Source organism: Mangifera indica, chromosome 2 (genome assembly GCF_011075055.1).
Source record: "Mangifera indica cultivar Alphonso chromosome 2, CATAS_Mindica_2.1, whole genome shotgun sequence".
Lineage (NCBI taxonomy): Eukaryota > Viridiplantae > Streptophyta > Magnoliopsida > Sapindales > Anacardiaceae > Mangifera > Mangifera indica.
The window spans coordinates 5,213,678-5,238,296 of record NC_058138.1 but is presented as its reverse complement, the minus strand read 5'-3'; the positions used below and the strand labels follow the sequence as shown (position 1 = coordinate 5,238,296).

Genomic DNA, 24,619 nt, shown 5'->3' with positions numbered 1-24,619 from the left:
TATGCCTAATTGATGGAGTTCACTGTTGGTTGTTAACTTATTTTTAATATCATTCCTTTGCTGCAACTGTTTCCACATCAATTTTATTGACCAGTTTCACTCTCTCCTCCCCCTTTTTGGGCACGTCTCTAGTCGAAGACCATTATTTTCATTAGAGATGAACGTTTTAGGATGATTCATATCAAAATTATTAGCAATTGTAATAAGATCTGTCTTAAAATATAATCTAACTCAATATAAAAGTTCTTTTTTTTTTAAGTTATGAGCCCCAATAAAAACATTGAAATAAATGGTTGAAATGTAAATGCAAGCTGGCCTGGCTTGCTATTATTTTAAGAGTACAGCCACTGTCATATGGCTTTTGCCTAGAAGATGCGCTTGCTTTTGTCCGATTAATTGTCTACCCACTTTTAACACTTTATCAAATAGCGTGTGGAAATGAACTTTGGGTGGGAATTTACTTTAAGAAAAAAACAAAAAACTTTGGGTGGGAATAAGTCCTTCGGCCTAAAATAGACTTCTTATTGCACAAATGCCGAAGCAGAAAGCAAATGCACCATATTCAGACTCAAGTAACTTGAAAAAATAATTGCTATTACACTACCAGAGAGAGAAGTACTCGCAAACGGCAAAAATAATACAAGGCCTTGAGCTTGAAATTTGAAGTAGGACTTTTTGGCCTATAATATCCATTTTTGTCCAGTTTAATTAGAAGCAGTATAGGGAAATTACTTGTAAAAAATTGAGAGAGGAATAATACTATGGTAACAATGATGTTAAAAATTATAATAATATTAAATTTTCTTCTCTCGTGTCTTTTCCTTCAAATACCACTAAAAATATTGTGTTTACACAGCAGTGAATTTCTATTGTTTTGAGAAGATGATGAATGATTGCATTCAAGTTACGAGCAATTGCCTAAAAGGGGAAACGAGGAAATTACAAAAACAGAGGAGAGTCAAATTTTAAAATTAAAATTTTAATTAATCTGATTAAATATTTATAAAACCAATTATTAGACTTGACTAGATCACCATTACGAAACACATGGTTCACATGATGGAGCATCTAATGCTTCGTCATCACCCATTCACTTTTATGACAACTGGTGACCCAGGACCACAACTCTGTACAAAGAATGTTTGTACCACCTTTCACTTTTGGTCAGGACAACGATGCTATTAGCTTAACTTTACTTTACTTTACTTTACTTTTGTGAAATATCCTGTACGCGCCATGTGTTCACGGGCACTTGGTGTCCTCTATGTCTAAAATTAATAATAATTGTCCTGAAGGTCTGTCCATTGAAATACGATTGTTGGAATGTAAATACAAGCTGGGCCAAACCTGCTATTAATTTAAAGAGTACAGTCACAGTCAGGTGGGTGCTGCCTTGGAAGACGCGTTTGCTTTTATGGGATTAATTTATCAATAGTGTGGTCTTGTTCTTGAACAAATATTGTGTTCACACGGTGTAAGTTTCCGTTGTCAAATCATTTGAATTTGGTGGAACTTTGAGTTGATAATGAATCATGACCAATTGATTCTCCTTCACTGAAATCTCTCTCCATCTTCAGTTCTCTTCTCTCAATCATTCAGAAACCTCTCAATCATTCAGAAACCACTCAAAAATTCCTTCTCTCACAAACCTCTCTGAACCCATATCCTTCAGATTTCTTCAGTTTGTACCTTACTTGCCCTGCTACTCTCGCTCTTTTACTTTCTTTATTTCAAATTATATTTTTGCCTATTTCCGGTTCTCTTTATTTTTAAAAAAAAAAAATCCGTTTCAATATTTCTCATTTCTTAAAAAGAAAAAAAAAAATCTTTGCATTCGGTTATTTCTCGTTTACTAGAATTTTTTTTCTTTTTACATTTCTCTTATTCATTATTAATTTCGACAATTGTGTTTACTCTTGTTCTGTGATTTTTTTTCATTTGCTGTACTTCTCATCTGTTTTTCAAGCTTAAAAAAAAAAAAAATTTAAAATGGTTGATGTTGCCGGAAGTATTGGGGGTGTGTTGAGTCCTGTCCTTGAAGTTGGCAAGTGGTTGGCTGTTCCAATTTGGCGTCAATTCAAGTACTTGTACAACTACAGTACCAATTTCAAAAAGCTGGAAAAGAAAGTTGAGGAGATGACGAATACAAGAAACGAAGTTCAGCATAAGGTTACTGTTGCTGAAAGAAATGTGGAAGAGATCACACCGAGAGTTAAAGGTTGGCTGAAGGATGTGGAGAAGACAATTACAGAAGCAGAGCAGTTGATTCAAAAGAAAGCAAACAACCCTCGATGTTTGAACGGATTGTGGTCCAACTACAAACAAAGCAAGAAAGCTTTCAAATTAATCCGCGATGATATTGATCTACTCCTCCAGCAAGAAAAGGAATTCGGTGAAATTTCCTTTGCTACTATTCCACAAGATATCCGGCTTGTTCCTAGTGAAGATTATTTGGTACTCGAATCAAGAACCTCCATTATGAAGAATGTATGGGATGCATTAAATGATGAGAATGTGTACATGATTGGTGTTTATGGGATGGCTGGTACTGGGAAGACCACTCTTGTGCAGAAAGTTGGTGGGGAAGCGAAGAAGGATGAATTATTTGAGGACGTTGTTTTTGTTGAGGTATGTTTGAACTTTCTTATGATTATATCGAGTGATAATTATTTATATGATTGCTATTATTTGAGTAAAATTACTAATAGACAATTGAAAGAAAATAAAATAGCTATAAAACAGAATTATTTTTGTCTGTTTGTTATTCTTAAACTGGCCATCTTATTCTTGTCTTATAGGTAACACAAAATTTGGATATAGAAAAAGTTCAAACAAAAATTGCCAAAAAGTTAGGCTTAAACCTCACTGAAGAGACTGAAAAAGCAGATAAGTTATATGAGAGATTGAGGAGCGGTGACAAGATCCTTTTAATTTTAGACAATATTTGGAAAGAAGTTGATCTCAAGACTATCGGTATTCCTTCTAAAGCGGATCGTGGACGATGTAAACTAATGTTCACAACAAGAGACTTAGATGTATTGCAGAAGATGGGTTCTATAAATAATTTCAAAATGGGCATTTTAGCAGAAAAAGAAGCTTGGGACCTATTTGCCAATATGGCAGGTAACTTGTCTTATAGAATTTTCATTTGTATGTTTTCTGAGTTTTCTTAAATCCCCATAATGCATGTAAATACAAAATGCAATTAGTATAATCCTAACTCTCATTACAGGTGGTGTTGTTCAAACAAGTGAACTGAATTCTCTAGCGAATGATGTATGCAAGCAATGCAAAGGATTGCCTGTCGTTATTTGTGCTATAGCTAAAGCTTTAAAAACCAAGACTCGTCCAGCCGACTGGAGAGCAGCCTTAAGAGAATTGAGAGCTCCTTCACCATCCAAGTTCGGAGGATTCCTAGAAGAGGAATACATGAAAATAGCCTTAAGTTACAAGTATTTAAGAAATAATGAACTTAAGAAAACATTTTTAATTTGTAGTCTAATGGAAAATTATGCTTCCATTTCAGACCTGTTCATACATGTTGTGTGTCTTGATATACTTGAAGGAGCTAACTTGACAATGGAAGATGCACGTGATCGACTGGATTATTTGGTTCATGAGCTCAAAGATGCTAGTTTGTTACTTGGCGAGGTTACAAACAAATATGTTGCTATGCATGATGTTATCCGTGATGTTGCTATGATAATAGCATATGTTGATCATCATGTATTTACAACAAAAAATGACATTGAACGAGATTGGAAGAATAGAGATAAACTCAGGAAATCCACAAGAATCTCCCTCCTTGGTGATAGTAATATTATTGATCGACATTGGCCTGATGATTTGGATTTTCCAGATCTTGAATATTTGTATATGCCAGACTCTTGTTTCAATTTCCCAAATGACTTCTTCAAGGTGATGCCGATGCTCAAAGTTTTAAATTTAGCTGGATTGCACCAATCATCATTGCCATCATCCCTTCATCGTTTGGAAAACCTTCAAACATTATGTTTAGATGATAGCACAGTTGAAGATATTGCTATTATCGGAAAGTTAAAGAAACTGAAAGTCCTTAGCTTGAAATGTTCAGATATTAAGGAGTTGCCTATAGAAATAGGTCAGTTGACTGAATTGAGGTTATTAGATTTAAGATATTGTGACCAGTTGCATGTTATTGTGCCAAATGTGATATCAAAATTATTGCAATTGGAAGAATTTCATATAGAGGGATGCCCTATTAAATGGAAGGTTGAAGTACTCATGGAATTAAAGCGCTTGTCCAAACTCACGAGTGTAGAATTGGATGTCAGAGGTAACATGGTGCTACCTGAAAGCTTATTTTCCAAAGAGCCTAGAAGGTACAAAATATTAATAGGAAATTATTGGGAGCGTACAATCAGCTTATTTCCAGAATATGGCGAACATGAGAGGACGTTGGAAGTTAATTCTATCAAGTTACTAGAAGAATTTAATGTATTCAAGAATGTTGAAGTCTTAGGGTTGGCTGAAGTTTCAGAAGATGAGAACTATGTTAAGGATTCAAATTTTGATTTGCAGTCCAGTGAAATCACGCCTTTATTTAATGAAAAGGTTTGATTTCTTGTATTTCTCTATTATATATTCTTGTTTTCTTTTATACTTATTTACATTTATTCACATATAGTTGTGATATTGTATTATTATTTTCTTCTTTTTTTTTTTCTAGTGATTTAAATTTTCAATTCAATTTCACTACCAAGTCCACTTGAATCTCCATACAATGCAATTTCTGTCAAATTAATTTTATTAAATTATTTCTTTTTAAATTTCTTCTCATATAAGTTCATGTATATTAAAACCACAATTAATTTTCGTTGCAGGTTAATTTTACCAAATTTACAATGTTGGTATTGTACAATATTAGTTTGGGAAGGATTTGGGACAGCCAAATTTCAACTTTCTCTCAAAATTTGAAACAATTGAAGTTGGAAAGATGTGGAAAGATGACATATGTGTTTCCATTTTCTATAGCCAAAAGCCTCAGACAACTTCAAAGCCTAGAAATAATAGATTGTGAGGTTTTAGAGAAGATTGTTGAAGAAGAAGAAGGAGCAGATTGGGACAGCCAAATTTCAACTTTCTCTCAAAATTTGAAATGGTTGAAGTTGGAAAGATGTGAAAAGATGACATATGTGTTTCCATTTTCTATAGCCAAAAGCCTCAGACAACTTCAAAGCCTAGAGATAATAGATTGTAAGGTTTTAGAGAAGATTGTTGAAGAAGAAAAAGGAGCAGAAGTTGTTGTTAATTCTATCTTTCCACAAGTAATCAAATTGGTGCTCAAAAGTCTACCAAAACTTACAATTATCTATCCAGGAATACATGCTTCAGAATTCCCGATGTTAAAATGGTTGGTAATACAATATTGTGAAAATTTGACTTCAAGATATTTGGGCTTGCAAGATGATAACAAGAAAGGTGCACTTCCAATATCAGAGTCAAAATTCCTCTGCTTAGAGAATAAGGTACGAATCTCTTGTTTTAAATATGTGATTCTTAATGTCTATTTTTGCTTGAACCGAAATCTGTAAAAAAAAAAAAAATTGAATGATCAATTGAATTTGGACAATTCCGTTGCGGGAATAGACAGGAGCTAAATATTAATGCAATTTTGAAAAAAAATTATCTATAGACACTATCTAATATGAGTAACGCATTTTAATTGCATTATGTGATTTATAGCATCTCTTTTATTTTTTTATTTTATTTTTTTGTTGAAGTAATGCTAAATTGTAAAAGCCAAAAAAATAATTTTATTTTTTATTAGAAATATATTTATTATTTAATAGGTGCATGGTCTGTCTTATTATTGGAAAGCTTAATGAGTTGACTGATTTTTCATTATTATTGATCTTATATACGACTGAAGTAAGAGGAAATCGGAAAAAATTAAGATTTTCCAAAAAAATAAAAAGTATGTAATAACGAATAAATCTTTAATTAAACTTTTTTTTTTATGAATATGTAGATCAACCACAATTTGGAGGATTTTGGATTGAACGATGATGCGAGATACATTAGTTGGTATAGTGGAAACAAATCTCTTACAATCCGTGAGGATAACTCAGTATATATTCCACTTGGACTCCTCCAAAGATTTCAAAGTGTGAAAAAGCTTTTACTATCTGCGTGTGAATACAAAGAAATTAAGAGTGTATCTAATCTTCCAAATCTTGAAGATCTAAGTGTACAGCACTGTACGAAATTGATGAGTCTACTGCCATCTTCAGCTTCCTTACAGAATCTTAAAGTTCTCGAAGTCGTCCGTGCAAATGCATTACTTACCTTATTAACGCCTTCAACAGCTAGAAGTTTGATGCAGTTAAGAGAATTGAGAATAATTGAATGTGAAATGCTGCTTGAAATAATAGAGAATGAGGGAGATACAACAAGTAGTGAAATTGTTTTTGACAATTTGAAGTTGTTGTCACTTACAGACTTAGAAAGTCTCGAATGTTTTTGCTTTGGGAATTACTCTTTTAATTTTTTATCACTAGAAGAATTAATTATAGAAGGATGTCCTAATTTGAAGACTTTTTCTCGAGCAATGTTAAACACTCCAAAGTTGCACAATGTCAATTACAAGGAAATAGGGAATGAGGGGAATGATCTTAATAAAATCGTACATGGATTGTACAAAAATAAAGACGAGGTATATATGCAATCAATTAATTTGTTTTCTATAATTACTTATTTATGCAAGTTTAGTTAGTTTAGAAAAAAGTGACAAAGAATTTATGCAATTTTTATCAACTTGTAATGCAGGAAATCTTCGTGGGTTTAAGTATAAGGCATTCCAAGAAGTTAATTACACAGCGATTTGCTATGACCAAGATCCAACTTTCTTCTATCAAAATTTGACACATTTGATGCTTTTGAATTGTGGAAATATAAAATATGCATTTCCACCTACCATTGCCAGAACTCTCCACCAACTCCAACAACTAAAGATAAGGGATTGCATGGCTTTAGAAGAGATTGTTGCAAAAGATTAAGGAGCAAATGTTGTGGTCAATTTTGTCTTTCCGAATGTAACCATATTGAAGCTTGAGAATCTACCAAATCTTACAACTTTCTATCCTGAAATACATACTTTAAAATTGCCAAAGTTGAAGGAGTTGGTAGTGACAAATTGTGACAAATGTCTGAGCTACAAAAGCAGCATTGAGGAGAGTGAAATTGATAGTTTAGATCTAAAAGCAATTTCCTTGGACAATAAGGTATGAATATCTTCTTGCAAAAGAATTAATATTTTCTGTCGATATGTTTTAACACTTTATTCAAAACTTTAATTGTGGAATTCTTATCTTCTTTGACTTTCCTTTGGAACTGAAGTTTAGAAAAATTCATGGTTATTTGATTTGAAAATTTTCTCTTTAGGATTATATCAATTAGAGTCATTTAAGTCCTATTTTTTAAAATATATTATCCATTATAATTTTAGAAATCAACAATAAAATTTTGTTTTTACTCAAAAAAAATTTGCAACTTGAATGCATACTAAACAGGTTATAGAAATCAACAATAAATTTTGATTTTTACTTTGAGAAAAATGTGCAACTTGCATGCATACTAAAAAGGATGATAAATTCAAAATTAGTGTAACTGGATTAAAGTTTTGTTTTAAGAATATTAAATACTAACTGAATTTGGTTTTGATGAATTTGTAGATCAACTCTCATTTGGAGGTATTTGAATTACGGAATGCTTCAGCAGAAATTACTTGGCAAAAGCAATCTAAATCTCTTTGTATCTCTTGGGATTTGTCAGCATATATTTCACTTGGACTCCTTCAGAGATTTCACAATCTGAAAAGGCTTCTACTAAATAACTGTGATTACAAAGAAATTAAGAGGCCACTGCTACCTACACCTTTCCAGAATCTTGAAGTTCTTGAAGTAAAAGGTTGCAACAAGTTCTTTAACTTAATGACACCTTCAATGGCTAGAAACTTGGTACAATTGAGAGAATTGAGCATATCATCGTGTGACAGGCTATTTGAAATTGTAGAAAACGAGAGAGATGCAACATCAAGTAGTGAACAAGTTGTGTTTAACAATTTGAACAAATTGTCACTTAAATATTTAAAATTTCTCTCATTCTTTTGCTCTGGGAATTACTCTTTCAATTTCCCATCTTTGGAAGAGTTAATTATAGAAAAATGCTCCAATATGAAGTCTTTTTCTCAAGGAATGTTAAGCACACCAAAGTTACACAAAGTCAATTATGAGAGAAAGGAGGTAGAAAATGGAGGGAATGGCTTGAATTCAACTATACAACAAGTACACAAAGAACAGGTATGCATTCAATTAATTAGCTTAAATAGATTTCTGTAATTTTTTAATAATAATATATTTTGGGTGTTAATTATAATAAATTTGTTTTTAAAATGTTGACCTTGATTCCACATACTAAAAAATATTAGTTTGTGCAAATATTGAGCGTTATTATTTAACTAGTGGTCACCATGCATTTTCATGCCCCTTTACTAGGATAAACTGGCTATCAATTCATTATATATATTTTTTCTCCTTGGTTCCTTTATTATTATTATTTTTGGGTATGTTTTTAAGATAAAATTAATTTAAAATTGATTGACACATGATTTTTCTTTAGGTTGACTCCAATATAAAGACATTGGAATTAAATGGAAGGGATATAATGGCGATTTGGCAAGGAGAGTTTCAAAAGCACTTTTGCGAAATAGAAACTCTTGAATTGATTATGGATGAATATACATATATTCCGATTCAAATCCTTCAAAAATTTGTCAGTCTTGAAAACCTTATATTGAAAGTGAGTTCATACGAAGAACTATTCTCGTTTAGAGAAGGTGAAGAGGACATTGGAGTAATCACAAACTTAAAACAATTAGAATTGTGGGGGCTTTTTAATTTAAAGTGCATTTCAAAGCAAGACTCACAACTAAATTCAGTTCTTCAAAATCTTCATTCTTTGGATGTCAACTATTGTCACAATTTGACTACTTTGCTGCTGCCTTCACAATCTTTTGAAAATCTAAGGACTTTGAAAGTATATCGTTGTAATAAAATGCAAAACTTAATGACATCCTCAATAGCCAAAAGTCTAGTGTGTCTTGAAAGTTTGTCAATACACGAATGTGAAATGATGGTAGAAGTATTAGCAACTGAGGGAGATATAGAGAATGGTGAAATTGTTTTTAAGAAATTGAAGTACTTGTCCTTGGTTGGTATGGAAAGTCTCACACACTTCTACTCTGGGAATTACACCTTAAAATTCCCATTCTTGGAACACTTAAATGTGCGTAGATGTTCTAAAATGAAAACTTTCTCTAGAGGAGGCTTAAGCATGTCAAGGTTACTAAGGGTGAACTGGAAAGATTGTTCAAGTGACCGAAATTCAGTTACACAACAATTACAAAATGGTACGTATTCATTTATTTAACAATATATTTTTTATTAGAGTTCTTCATTCTCCTTAATTGAATTAACAATAATCAATCTTGTATGGTCTTTACTATTGAATCAAAATCCTCAAAGTGAGAAGCTACAATAATTTCAAGTAGTAGTGAGGTGTTTATTGACGTAATTCTTCATCTTCTAATATAATTTTCCATAATTTTTGTTTTTACCATTAATGCATTGTTCTCTATTATTACAGATTGTGCAAGGTTATAGGAAAGATTCTCATAGTAGCAAACTGCAAAGTCACATGGTAAGTGTGTGGTATTAGATGAGTTTACATTGTCTTGTTAAACATAATTCATGAGAAGTCAATTGACTAAATAGATTTTGGGTATTATATTTTAAGATATTCGAAGGTTAAATATAATATTGATTAATAATTCAATGGACTATAGTGACATTAACTAATCATATAAATTTTGGTAGAGTTAGAGGTCTAATGGAAATGGTGTTTAAAAAAATTCTGTAACTAAATCGAACTGATTTTTAAATAAAAAATCGATACAAAAAATAGGTTATTTGAAAAACTAGTTTAGGTACCAATTAAAAAAAAAAAGAAAAATCCGGTTTATCAATTTTTTATAAAAGATTAACCGAGTGAAACCGGTTTTAAAAAGAATTGAATTAAAAATTAATAAAATATTGAACCTATTTAAAAATATTGAAAAATAATAATAAAAATAAGATTCAAAACCGATTAATTGAAAATTCGGTTTGGTTAATTGATATTTTCAGTTTGATTTCAGTTTATGATTTTCTCCAAATCATAAACTGATTTGGTTAACCAGTTTTGAACACCTTTATCCAATGGCAATGACTCATGTCAAGTTTGCTCTGGTATCTAGCTTAGTAGCTTCATTTTACCATCAATTTCAAACCGTCATAACAACTATATGATAAGAGTTTGATTTGAGCTAAGCTGACTTGAGATCAAATGTCAACTTAGCTCAATTGAGCCCAAAATGTGCAGTCATGGCTTGAGCCATAGTGTTAAGAATTTGTCTGAGTTTAATCCTTTTTCCTTTTTAAAGCCTTTTTCTCATATGGTTGTTCTCCATAATGGCAATGCATTCTAGGCAGTGATCTTATACATTCAATTACAATGTACACGTGTCCAAATTTTTTTTACCGGGTCCGGGTTTGGTCTTTTTTGTTGCATTCAGTCGTAGTGGTGGTTAAATCCTTTAACCCTTTATATATCATTAAATTTTAAAGATTCATTAACAACCGTAATTGACTACTGCATGAATTAGCAAAGCAGAGTTTTTGCAACCCGAAAGGATTCTTGTGACGTGGGTAGTCCTGGCCACAGGCCGGTTTGGCCCATGAACCGGATCGAAACCAGCCCGTTCAAAACCGGAATCGGAATCAAAATCAGATTTTGACGGTTCGATTTCAGTTTTAATATTTTCAAACCATGGAACCGTCGGTTCATGTCTGGTTTCATGAACCGACGGTTCAAAAATTCATAAACCAGTGTTTTTTTACATGAACCGGCAAATGCTTGCAAGGGACTGCCATATTTTAAACATTTACAGGGACCGGGTTCCCTACAAAATCTAAAAGATGGCTGCTTATAAAACATTTGTGAGGACCGGTCCCCTGCAAATGTATAAAATATGGCAGTTTGGCTTTTTTTAAAAAATTTTTAATATAAAATTTTATTTATAAATATTATTCAATCTTTCAAATCTCTCATTTCTCATTCTCTTAATTCTTAATACTCTCTCAATCAAATTATCTCAAATTTAATTAAATTCCCCTTTTATTTTTATCAATTCTAATTTTAATTTATATAATTTAATTATTATTATTTTTTATTATACAATTTCATAATTAATTATAGAATTTACTTTATAATTAATTTTATTTCTTATCTATTATTTTTTTCATTATCTTTTATAATTAATTATATAATTTATTTTATTCATTCTCGAAAAATAGTAAATAGAACCATCGAGACTTTGATTCTTATAAATCTCAAATGGATGTGTAGAAAATTTAATTAAAAAATTAAATCTAAGTGTTTTTTTATTTTTTATTCTTAATTATTACAATTATTAATTAAAAAAATAAATCGGGGTCATAAATTAGAATCGATGGTTTAATGTCGGTTTCGAACCGGGGTCATAAACCGGAACCGTCGGTTCCAAACCAATTACAAATCGTCTTGTAACGGTTCCGGTTCAAGGTTTTTATTTTTTCGAGCCATGAATCGGTGGTTCCGAACCAAAACCATCAATTCATGAACCGTGGCCAAGTCTAGACGTGGGATGTTCGTATATAAGCAATATCTCTCGTGTTTTGTCAATGCGGAATTCCCCTATGATGTTACACATTGGTATAACTTTATGTGGATATTCGAAGATGTTGCTTTTGATAATTTCTCTGTTCCAAATATTCTGTCCGTTCGTTATCTCTGCACCTTAATCGCTGATGTGGGAAATATGCTTTTTGTAGCAATCTTTTCTTTGACTTGGATATATCCTTCCACAGGTGTCTGTTAAGAAGAGAACGCTGAAATGTATTGCAGACTACATTGTTGATGTAACTTGTAAACCGGCTGGACTCAGTCACAACCATGGAGCCATATTTATCGTGTAAACTGTCTTGCTAATTCTCAAAGTATATTCACTTCCACGTTTGATTCTGAAGTTTCTAGTCTCAAATCCATGTTTCCTGCCTGTTTCCATCTTCTGGTGTGTTTTCAGCCTTTTCTCTATAATTCCCTAGAGGTCTCTGGCTCTCTGTGGTTCTCCTTCGCATCGGCCTAGCTTCTTCCCGTGAGTTCTTGGGTCCTGTGGAGGCGCCGTTCTGCTGCTGGTCTATTTTGGCTTGGGTTGGCTCTCTGCAGCTGTTTCGGTGCTGAAATCCTCTCCTGTTCTCTTGCCCTTGTCCTCCTCTGGAGTTGCTGATTCCTGCATCCCTCTCCGCTGTCAGTTCTCTCCTGCATTGGGGTTCATTGGGTTTGTTGGCATTTTGCTCCCTTGCTGCTGCTGAATTTGAGTTCTTGGCTACCAGTTCTGCTGGCACCTTCCTCCGTTTGATGGTTGCTGCTTTCTTACTCCTTTCTCTCCCAGCTTCTTTTCTTTTCCCTCCTGGAGCATTCCAGCAGTGTTTTTGCGTGGGTGGTTCTTGGTTGTGGTTCCAGTAAGTTGCTTCTTAGTGAAATGGTTGCACATTGGTCCATTTCTGTATTTGCTTCTGGTTCCTGGGATGCTGCATGCTGTATCAGGTGTGTGCCGGTTGACGCTTCATACTGTTGGCTGGGTTCTTCTTGCTGTCTTTGGCGTCCTGCCATGGCTGGGTGTGCTGGGTTCATGGTTATTTTAATTTCAGTTGGTCGTCTAAAGTACGCTTTCTGTCTTAAGTGGTTTGTTGTTGGTTTGCAATTAAGTGAGAGTTTTAGCCATTGGGCTCGTGATGTCTTGTACTTGGAGTGTTTTTTGGCAATCTTGTGGGATGAGCTTAGGATGTCTTTGTGCCCCCTTTCGGGTTTTTAATATATATATATTTACTTTCCAAATATATATATATATAAATATATATATATTTGAGTTGGAAGTGTTTCTGCGTATTCTCGTATTGGAGTCCTGTGATCTAGGATGTAAATTCTTGACTGCAAACCATGAATGTTTATAGAATACAGGCTATTTTGTGTGCATTGCATGCGCTTTGTAATCATAATTCTTATACAAATATCTATCACTTGAAAAAGTTAGTTTTTTTAACCACACTTGAAATACACTATACTTCCTATTTTTCTGGCACAAGTAATCTATTTATGACATGAAGTTACTATATATAAAACAGCTTCTCCTTTATTTTAAATGGACATAAATATTATTCATTCTTCCAAATCTTATAATGTTCTTCAAGCTCCTTTTATACAACGTTTTTCACTAATTTTGTTTCAATATCTTTTAATAGATCACATATTTATAAGTCAGATGGTGAGCAAAGATTGAAGAGATTTCAATCTTTTTCAAATTAAAGGGAGTTTGGTTGAATGTATAGGGGGAGCTTGACCATTTTCACTTAAGTTGGATGTCTATGTGATAAATGAGTGAGATGTTCATGTTTTTTCTACAAATCTGTGTAATTTTTTGTTAATTGAGGTTTAATTTTTTAGTTTATGCTTTGATAATTTGTCGTTGAGAATTTTTGTTGTATCGATCAATTTAGTTATAGTGAATTTGAGATTTTCAGACTTGGTCTCATCGATATAGACTATGTTTATAGTTGAACTATGTGATCATTATTGTTCCCACCCACTACATGGAATGCTCGTTTATATACATATTTTGACCATAACCAACTTATATAATTTACAATTGGTGTAGATTTATTCTAATGCATACACATTTTCACAATTTTATGTTATTCTTTGGATTGGATATGTTTTAAATTTTCTTGTTATTACTACATACATAATAATGCTCTCTACTCATAATGCCAACAAACATTATTCCATCACACAAACAAGTCAAACAGTCACATATAATTGACATACATTCAGACAATCACCAAATTTTTTTTTTCATAGAATCTAAGTATTTTTAGAAAGAAAAGATCCTAACAATATGTTTCTTTAACATTATGAAATCAGACTTTTTTGTCAAGTTGTAGAAATTTGAAACTCGTGTTTCTTTAACATATTGGAGATTTTATCCACGAATCCATCTAGTTTTAAAATGATGGTAATTTGGAGATTTTTATGATGATTTCCTCATTTAATTAAGGTTGTTGATGAATTTTAGGCCATATATATTACAATTCTAGTAAGTTAGTTAAATCTTAATTTGGTTTATGTTTTCACTGTGCCTTTGTAAATAGGGTATTGTTTGTTATAATTGAGAGTGCCTCTGGGAGTTTGTGATTTTGTTTTTTTTTTTTTTGTTGTTTGTAATCCACCCCTAGTTAATATTAATTAATGCAACATTAACAATAGTAACCTCGGAGTAATTTTTTACTTACTGGATGATATGTAGAGTTGAATTTGAATCAAATCGAGTTCGAACTTGTCTCAAAGTTGCTTGAGCTTAGCTCGCTTGAGAGAAATCGGGTCGAGTTTGGGTTGAGTTCAAGCTCAATTCAAGCAAAAAATGACAAAAATAAAATTGTTTTGATGTGTATTGAACAAAATAATGTCGTTTTAATTGATTCATATCGAAAATTTTCAAACTCATAAACTTAACAAGTTGAACACCCCTAATTTCATTTAAGCTAAGCTTGTTTCAGGCTCATTCGAGCCAAATTTGTTTTCAAACTCGAACAAATTTAATTCGAATTCAACCTAATAATATGATACAAATCTAACATATTTTATTTGGATTTTAAATAATTAAACTAACTCAATAATGTTTTCAAACAAGTACCATAAAATATTGGTATTGACACTACGAAACTCGTTATTTTCCAAGCTTGAAAACCTTAAAACTGGCAGCAATTTAACGGAAAGAAAAGTTTCACTGCAAAAGCGAAAAGCACTATCCAAATTTTTGAAACACTTGATTTTTCTACCAAAGTTTGCATACAGGAGACTTAAATATAAGGATTATAACCAAAGGACTAATGGTTTCAAAAGCTCTGAGAACCATACAGCTTTCAAAGAAGAATAGCAAATACAGTGGCAAACAGCTAAACTTATGCTGCAGAGCGATGAATTTACAAATCCATTTATTCTGAGAATACCCGACAATAAGAAGAACAAAGACTTGTTAATTCAACACATGCTCGGGAATTCTATTAGGAAGAACTTTACGGCATTGTGCATCCTTTGCGTGGCTCATCTTAATATCTTCTTAAAATGATGTGATCAGAGGAGAATGAGTAGCTTCCACCAGAACATTTTCTATGTTTATCTAATTGCATTTGGATGTTTTTTTCATAAATTTCTGTAATTTGTGTCATCTGCTTCTGTGCAAACTAACCAAACTCTTGCTTCTTCAATGCCACTTTTAAATCACGCCTTGCATTTAGAGTTCTCATGGCACCACGAACTATATGAGAGGTAGGAAATTTTTCTGCAGAAATATTCCATCCAAATTTGGAAACAGCAAGATCATCCTTGCAATTGTCGATAGAATCCAGAAGATGCAACAGATGATCAATTTCTTGTACCTCAGAGCCTGGCATTGTATACTCTTTGACACATCAAGCAAATTTTCAATTGAAACTTCATCTCTAATCGAAAATCTAGATGGTATCCATCATGTGTAAGAACTTTCATCACTAGTAAATCTACAGAATGAGTCTTGGCATGAGGAGACTTTTTAGTAACCTTATTGCAACAAATCATCTATCTATATGCACGTAATACCCTTCAAACTATCAAGTGGCCCCCTTTCCCTTACCATGGATAGCTAGTCAAAACTTTATAAACCAGATTTAGTGCCTAATTCAGGGCTGCACTTTGCAACAGCGATGATAATCAGCTGCCATCCTGCTTGATTATGAGTAATCCATTTCTTTATGGTAATTACCATGTTCAAGATCTGAAGTATGTCACCTAATGTAAGCTCTGTCAAGCACATATTCTTCAAAATAGTACCGGCTTCATACCTATAAACAAAAATGCAAAAGCACACAAGACAGAATGAAAAAACAGTCCAATTATAAATCCTAGAAGCTAAGTAAGGCTAAACTAAACAAACAAAGGAAATTTACCTGCATTGAGAAGCCACTATTGCAGATTGTCCTCCAGGAGACACCAGAAACTTTTTAATTTTTTCCCATATCATTTCTGGTATTTGCGTAGGATTACCAGCAATAGGGTTCACACATTTCCAGAGTTTCTCATTCTTACCAACATACAAGTTCATAGCTCCAAATTTTTGCTTCACTACCATCTGCTGATCAACAGCAATTTCCAAGGCTTTTTTAATGTCAATACTCCGATGCTTTGGATCCCCATATCGAATGCAATCAATTAGATTACCTTCAGTCGGCATTATCTTTTCAATTTTCAAGAAGTTCAATGTTAGTAACACAAAACCTGTGAGGCTTTGGACACAATAAGAAGGTTTTGGACACCCCGATGTCCCCCATATGACACTACTAGGAATGTTAATCGAGTTCACTGGTGAAGAAAACGACAGCTTCCTATGCTGTATATGTCCATTTTGTGACTGACTCAATAATGCAGGCTTTGGATTCATGCTAGTAGGATCAAATTTGGTGACTCCACTACCCTTTTGGACAACACTAGGAGGTTGATTAGGGAGATTGTTTAGCCCTAAAGGTTGTGGTGGATATTGATTTCTACAACCATTCTGAACAACACTGAAAGGAGCAAATCCATCCGGGCAAGGCCCCATCAGGGAACTCTTGGGATTAAAATTAGTACCAAGGTGGTGATAATTTAGTGGTTTCTGATCTTCCAGAATATCAACTAGTGCATTATTACTAAATTTCTCATTAGGATTTCCCAATTGGGGAACTTGTACATGAACAAAAGGCATATCATTAGGGACAGAAATTTTGTTACCAAGTTTGGTTGTTAATGGAGGGCCTCCAGCCACAAGACTTGTCCAGAGCCATATGCTCTTGGCAGCGGCAAGGAGAGGAGCTGAGGCTTTCTGCGGTTGAGCAAGCAGAATGTTGTATCTTCTCATCCTCAATTGATGGAGAGCATTGGAGAAGTCTCTATCTCCAGAAATTAACATTATATTTGCAGGTGCAGGATTGTCCACTGCCCAAAACAACATGTCCACTAGAATTTTCTTGTCACTTGCATCCTTAACCCCTGCTCATTCAACAAAACAACCCATAAATATTCATTGAATTTTCTGAAAATCTGCAACCCAGAAAAACAAAATTCCTCAAAAAAAAAAGCAAATTCTAGGAAAACCAAGTCGGTAAGATCAAATTTAGAAATGTTAATCCAAATTCATCCTGATCAAAACAGAAAATTAAGTGTAAGTAATAAATTTTTTTGTGAGTCTAGAGTTATAAGAATCTTAATCTCACCTGCACTCCATCTGTATAAGTTAAGAATCGTAACAGTAAAAGCAAGAAAAGTAAAGTTGAAAGATGGTAATTATATATGATGATGAAAGAGGTACCAGGAGGGACTTGGTTGAGGGAGATGCCGGTGCTGGAAAGGGCATGTTGCACAGATTGAGGGATCCGATTGGTGTCACCATAGGCAGAAATGGACAAAGGTCCAGAGTAATTCAACTTAGCAACGGCAGAGCTGATATTCTGAGCAATTGCATGAGGCTCACACCCTTTTGGGACCTGACAATTCTCTATATCCCACCACACTGAAGTCTTAGCCTTCACATATTGCTTCTCTGCAACTCCTCCTCCAACTCCCATGGCTGAAATCTCCACCTCCTTCTTCGTTCAACAGCTGTTCTCTATATAGATGTAAAACTTAACGCTGAAGAAGATGAGTTCAAGAAGCAAAGAGCAAAGAATGGACCAGTAATGTCTAGCCTTTTCTAAAAATCTATATATATAGGTGCATTGTAAGTATATGCTTCGGTGCTTTACCTGTGGTCTGGGGGATGACTAGGTCAAGTCTACTTGATTCATTTTCTTTAATTTCCATGCATACGAGACTTTTGATTCTTTGCATTTTAGTCCCTGTGGGTTCAAATATTATTCTTAAACACTAAGAATGCTTTTGGATTGAGTAATTTTTTATTATCTTAAACGAAATTTGAGCATGCGAAATTATCTAAAAGATTATTAGGTATCAGACTTTTTAGTCTTTCATCTTTTTTGAATTGAGACCCAACTTGGTTCACGTTATTAGAACATTGTTTGTTCAATTAATTAACGTATATAAATAACTATGGTATTTGATTGGTAATAAAAAAATATTACTTTTTTGAAATACCCTAAAATATGTTAGTGGGAAACTACAACAAATCAAAGGTGGGAGATTTGAGAGAAATGGAATAGGATAAATTGTAGTAAATCAAAATGTGTGGATTGAATTGAAGAGTCTAACACTTATGGTTAAGGTATGTTGACCCACCTTGGATCAACATCGAGAAGGCAATGTCATGGGATTAGGTGGAGGGCAATATCAAAGTGGTGATGGTGATCCGGTGGAAAACAAAAGGCTGGTGACAACAAAAAAGAAACAGTCTTATGAAGTCAATCAGAGAGTTTTAGTGATGTAAGTGAGGGCGATGCAACCAAGAAATAGAAATCTTGGTGAATGACATTGTGAAAGAGGAAAGATTGCAAAGGTTAAGGGTTACTTATTATTTTAAGAGTAATATTATGTATACTCATTTTTTATACATAATTTATATATGCAGATGATATATTATTTCATAATTTAATATTATTTTATCTTTAATTTAAAATTATACAATGATCTACCATTTGTATACTACAATAAATATATATAATTTTATTATTATTTTATTTAAATAATAAGATGTTTTTATCTTAAAATAATAATAAATACGGGAAAAATTGTAATTAATAATTAGATTATTTCATATTACCTTTAAATTATTTAAATAATATTTTTTATTATTTAATCAACTAAATAAGATAATATAATAATAATAAAAAATTATTTGAAACCAAACGTGTCCAGGAACTTCTCAGCCAGTTGTAACTCGAGATTACATATTGAAGGTGAATGGGAGAAAATTTTGCAAAGATTGATGGAACAAGTGGGCTCTTTAGGTAGTGGACCCACGACTATTATTTAGCACGTGCTTTTGATTTCACATGCAAAAATAATAGGAATATTTTTCTATGAATTTCAGGGGCCAATGATGGAGCTCGTGCACGTCAGACAACCTGATGTGGCGGTTCCTTATTGGTTCAATAATTTTAGAACGATAGAAACCTTTCTGCACGTTTTATCTCAAAGCCAATAGCATGAAATTTTCTACTACAACCACTAGCTTTTTGTTTTGAGGTCATTTTCAAATGTGGAATTTCCCTAATTGACTGATTTGACTTAATGATGTTACATCTTTCTGATTCTTTCTTCGTTAATAGGTTCAAACCAATTCGGTTCGAATTGGGTATAACAGGGTATGACATGACTAAGTCAAATTCAAATTTGAATTTCAGTTTAATGGTTTAATTTAATTTTGATTTGAATCTTATAAGTTATAACACCTACACAATTATCTTTAGAGCATTCAAGTTATTTAATTAAATTTTCAGTTGAGAGAAATTTTAATTAATTAAAGAAAAAGAGATGAGGAATAGTTGTGTTATTTGATTTGATATTTAGTTTAATCAAACTGAATTTAAATTAAAATTTTAGTTTAATAATCAGTTCAAATTCAATTTAAATTTTCTTTTAATAATATTATATATCACATTGATAATATTATTTAACTTATCAACAACTCTATTGTTATATATTCAGTCATATTCAACGAGTTCGAGATTGAGTTATACATTATAAATTTAAATCAAATTTGAGTTCGAATAAACCTATATTTAGATTCAATTTGGTTTGAATTCCATCCTTTTTTTTTTTTTGTGCATAATTTTTTTATTTATTTGATAAATTATCATTGATCCTATTACAAGTGTTTGTTTGTGTGTGGAGAAATTTATTCTTGAATTTTTTTATATAAACATGATATAAATTAATTTTATTAACTTTTTTTCAAAAAAAAAAAACTGTATTTAGCAAAGGAGTAGCATTACATACGTATATAAATAATAGACATAAATTTATGCACAAGTACTGATATATTACCATATGATTCTATGTTATTTTATCTTTAATTCAAAATCATTTGATGGTGACGTATTTTTTTCACAAGTTTGTCCTTATTATTTGTACAAATAATTTTACAGAGTCGTCTTTTTGGGTTGTCTAATCATCAAACTAGTAAACTGTCAATTTAAAATATAAAATTAGTAAAATTAAATAAAAAATACCACAAATTTGGATATTATTTAAAATATAAAATTAGTAAAATTAATAAAATTTAAAAAAAGAACTCGCAGTTTTGTAAATTAGGTTAGCACCCTTCTTCCAAGAAACTTAATTTCCAATTTGCATAACAATTGTCACCAACCAGCCCACTTGATCATAGCACAACAAAATGGAAATATATGTTAGTTCAAAATCCACTAAATTCTAAATTCCAAAAGGAGACAGTCAACTGTTAGTCAACTATATTTTTATTTTTTTGTCAATGGAGTATAGAATGGGCGGAAATTTTTAAATAATTATGTGGATGTTTCCCATTCATTATCACATGATCCTATAGGTTTTTATGTATGTTATATTTGAATCGAATCACTATTTTTCATCTGAACTTTGATAAAGGGACGATTTTATAGCATTTTAATTTAAAAAGTCTATTATCTCATCTATTTATTAAGCTTGTTGGTATAATCAGTTAATTTTTCCTTTTTATAAAATGTATATAAAGATAAACTTTTTGTCTATACTGAAGTTAAACAATAATTTTACTCCTAAAAAGGTTATAAATTTGTTTATCCATCCCTGATTAATTTTTATAAAAACTAAAAATTATATTTAAAAACATTGGAGGATTTGTCACTTCTTGCTCTGATTTATTATCGGCGAACTTTGTTTCAGTTGGATCTTATTATTTTCACCAACTCTAAAATGTCTTGTTGCCCATATGAGCCCCAAACACGTCCAGCTTTATTGGCTTTCCTTATATGTTTTCCAACAACCAAGAATTTAGTAAGAAAAATATAAAATAATTAAAATGAAAATATTTTGTTTCTACTATAAGAGATATAAATAATATTAAGCATATTATATTATATTATATTATAATGTGATACCCTTAGGTGAATCCCACATTGACAAAGCACGGGAGAGATGTTGGGTCTGTGTGTGTATCCCACATTGGATAGTGGTGGGAGAATTTGATTGGTTAAATAACCTGTGAGCTCCTTAACTGTTAAGATGCGTTTTGGGTTGTAAAGCCCAGAAGCAAACTCATGATGGACAATATCTTGACAGTGGGCCGGGTTATTGGACTTGGGGTGTTACAAATGGTATCAGAGCAACTCCGCGTGTCCTCTTAAATGATGGTGGGGGAAACCTCAGCGAAGACGCTGAGTCCCGTAAGGGGGGGTGTATGTGATACCCTTAGGCGAAGCACACATCGACAAAGCACGAGAGAGATACTGGATCTGTGTGTGTATCCCACATTGGATAGTGGTGGGAGAATTTGATTGGTTAAATAGCCTGTGAGCTCCTTAACTGTTAATGCGCGTTTTGGATTGTAAAGCCCAGAAGCAAACCTATGATAGACTGTGTGTCCAAAGTGGACAATATCTTGACAGTGGACCGGGTTATTAGACCTGGGGTGTTACATATAATAAATAATATATATCTTTTGAGTATTAAAAATAATGTTTGATTATGTCAAATATGTGAAAAAATAAAAGTCGTTGTCAAAATTCGGATGGGAAATGGTCATTTGGCCTGTTATATTCTTGGTTATTTCATTTTCTCTTCAGAGATTAATAATTTTTTCAAAATAATAAAATTATATGTATTAAAAATATACACAATTTTAAATATAAATAATTATATATTATCATATAATTTAATATTATTTTATCTTTAATTTAAAACTATCTAATCATATAGTTATATATCATTTTTATATATAAAGTTATACATATTATTTATGTAAGTTATCTATATTATTTATACACAAAACTGTACATATTATTTATGTACATAATACTACTCCTGTAAAAAATGTGCAATAGTTTACAGTTGTTTGATACCCATCTGTCTCTATTTTCAAATGTAACAAAATAGACTAATTTTGTTAACACTTAACGCTTTACAAGATTATCTTTAAGGGTATGTTTGATTTAATTAATATTTTATTGTTATGAATAAAAAATTATCACAAACATATATTATCTTAGAAATTACTAGGATAGAAATTATTACCATGGTTGAGAAATTTTGGTATGTTTAAATAAATATAAATAATTATTATGTTTAGTTAAAGATAATAAAAATAAAAAATTACCTAGAATATTTTATTATTGATAAAATAAACAAAGCAATATCAATAATCTTTATATATTTCAATTAAAAGTCCCACAAATATTATTTTTAAGAATAATATTATATATACAAATAAATTATTTTTTTTTTTTATAAACTGAGATGATAAAATTTGATAGCATGATTATGAAATAAGAGAAAAATAAACACACATCATCTAATCACAAGATACTATGTTAATTTATAAAAATAAATTTTTTATATAATTTATTTATACGTATAAATTTATTATATATTTTATTATTAACACTATTTTATTTAGTTTAACTTTTAATAAAATATAATAATAATATTTTATTAAAATAATATTTTATTATTAAGGTGGTGGGAATATTTATTTTTTTAAATGAGTTAATTTGATTAACGCGTTCTTGGTAGGTTTTAGCAAATTAGTAACTTGATGTTAATTTTTTTACCATTTTACGATTGATAAATAAATTAATTTTAATATATTAAATATATTTAATTAAAATAATATCTTAATTTTTATTATTAGTATCGATTAAATATAATAATTATTTATAATAAAATTATATGTACAAATAATATACATTACTTTATATACGAATAATGACATGTTACAATGTAATTATGTATTATTTTTTCTGTAATTTAAAAAAATTGTATAGATTATTTATATACATAGCATTACTTTTTTTATAATCCAATGTATGAATTCCCTTATACTAAATTATTTTATCTCTTTGGGTTTGGATTAGGATGGCTTGTTTGACCATTAATGTACTCGAATATAGGGTTTTTAAAATTAGATTGAATCAGTCATTCTAACCAATTGGACCATCATTTGTCAAGAAAAAGATTACGGTTTGTTGAAAAGTTGCTTTCAAAGTTAGAGTGGATTGAATTGAATGGTTCTAATGGTTGAATAAGATAAAAACTCAAGTTTGATCCAGTAAATAAAAATGATTTTTGAGACTTGAATCCAAACCCTTATATATGAATTTTAAGCATGTATATCATAAAATTAAATTTATTTTATATTAAAATAATTAATTAAATAAAATTATATTAAATATTATTTTTAAATGGTTAGCCTAACCACTAGTCATATAATATGATTGTCAGTCGGACTAGACCATCTTCTTTACCAGGTCAATGTCTAATCTAATTACAAAAACATTGTACAAATGAAAGGTAGAGCATGCTGATAGGATTTTTTTTTTCTCCTTTTACATTTGATTTTGTTGGACAAAATTTAAGCCAAGCATTAATACAATTGACTAATATCCTAATTCATACAGAGAAAAATAAATTATTGTGTGATATCTAGTGTTATAAATGGAAGGTACCCCTAATTAAAAAAATTAATTACAATTATGAAAATTAAAAAGGTTTATACAAAACTAGCTAACTTCATGGAGATTATACGAATATGACCAACATATTACATTTTGACGAAAATTGCCTAAGTATGAACAAGTTTTAAATTCATTTTCTACAATCAAAAACATGTATGGTAAACTTGTATATTGAAAACAAATTATACTTACCAAATTCAAGTGAGATTTTTTCGTGATTACAATGGAGAAAAATGTTAGTATATTGTTTCTTATTATGTTTTATTGTTTATAAATTTGGCATTTCGCCATTTCTATATATATTTCTTAGGTTTCAAATAATGGTTTCTTCAGTTGAGTTTTTGTATGAAATAACCTAAATCATTTATAATTTTTATGAAATTGGTCTATGGTTTAGTGTTAGAATATGCTTAAAATCGACTATTAATGAAATTGATAATAGAGTTTTTGGGTAATTTAGTCACCATGAGAGTCACATATGGTGAAATCATAGGAAGGTGGGGGATTTTAATATATATGTAAGATGCATAATGGGTATGATGAAGTTTTTGATATATTCAAATATATATGGGGTTTTAGTATTTTTTTTTATCATGCAAATTAAGTAGGAATGACAATGGGGAGTGGCAGGGAGGAGATCTCAATCTCCATCCCTAGTCTATCTTGTTACCGAGATGACAAGGATTCATCATCCCCTCCTTGCGAAGAATAATCCTCTCCCCATCCCCTCTCTATCCCAAAGGGGAAAAATTCCCTCTCCATACTCGTGAGAAAAAATCTTCTGCTCCCTAAAC

At 31.4% G+C, this 24,619-nt stretch overlaps 2 protein-coding genes across 7 annotated transcripts; one reads left to right on the top strand and one right to left on the bottom strand.

Annotated features, from left to right (window-relative positions):
- The first annotated feature begins 1,362 nt into the window (after window positions 1–1,362).
- LOC123209120 (probable disease resistance protein At4g27220) lies at window positions 1,363–13,152 on the top strand. 5 transcript variants are annotated; one of them, XM_044626895.1, is made up of 11 exons: window positions 1,363–2,628; window positions 2,799–3,123; window positions 3,233–4,593; window positions 4,863–5,507; window positions 6,011–6,694; window positions 6,808–7,262; window positions 7,713–8,339; window positions 8,659–9,448; window positions 9,685–9,738; window positions 11,985–12,088; window positions 12,200–13,152. In XM_044626895.1, the coding sequence occupies exons 1-6, from the start codon at window positions 1,990–1,992 to the stop codon at window positions 6,901–6,903; spliced, it is 3,750 nt and encodes a 1,249-aa protein (XP_044482830.1). In that variant the 5' UTR covers window positions 1,363–1,989; the 3' UTR covers window positions 6,904–7,262; window positions 7,713–8,339; window positions 8,659–9,448; window positions 9,685–9,738; window positions 11,985–12,088; window positions 12,200–13,152. The 5 variants fall into 5 exon arrangements, with proteins under 5 accessions (XP_044482830.1, XP_044482832.1, XP_044482828.1 ...); XM_044626897.1 differs by having other exon boundaries at window positions 11,985–12,113; XM_044626898.1 differs by having other exon boundaries at window positions 1,364–2,628; window positions 4,863–5,097; window positions 5,278–5,507; window positions 11,985–13,152.
- Window positions 13,153–14,998: 1,846 nt separating this feature from the next.
- On the bottom strand, window positions 14,999–17,968 carry LOC123205652. 2 transcript variants are annotated; one of them, XM_044622669.1, is made up of 3 exons: window positions 17,555–17,968; window positions 16,158–17,235; window positions 14,999–16,052 (listed from the first exon to the last, which is right to left on the bottom strand). In XM_044622669.1, exons 1-3 carry the CDS (start codon window positions 17,808–17,810, stop codon window positions 15,866–15,868), a joined length of 1,521 nt encoding a protein of 506 aa, XP_044478604.1. In that variant the 5' UTR covers window positions 17,811–17,968; the 3' UTR covers window positions 14,999–15,865. The 2 variants fall into 2 exon arrangements, with proteins under 2 accessions (XP_044478604.1, XP_044478613.1); XM_044622678.1 differs by having other exon boundaries at window positions 16,158–17,286; window positions 17,555–17,657.
- Between the last annotated feature and the right edge of the window lie 6,651 nt (window positions 17,969–24,619).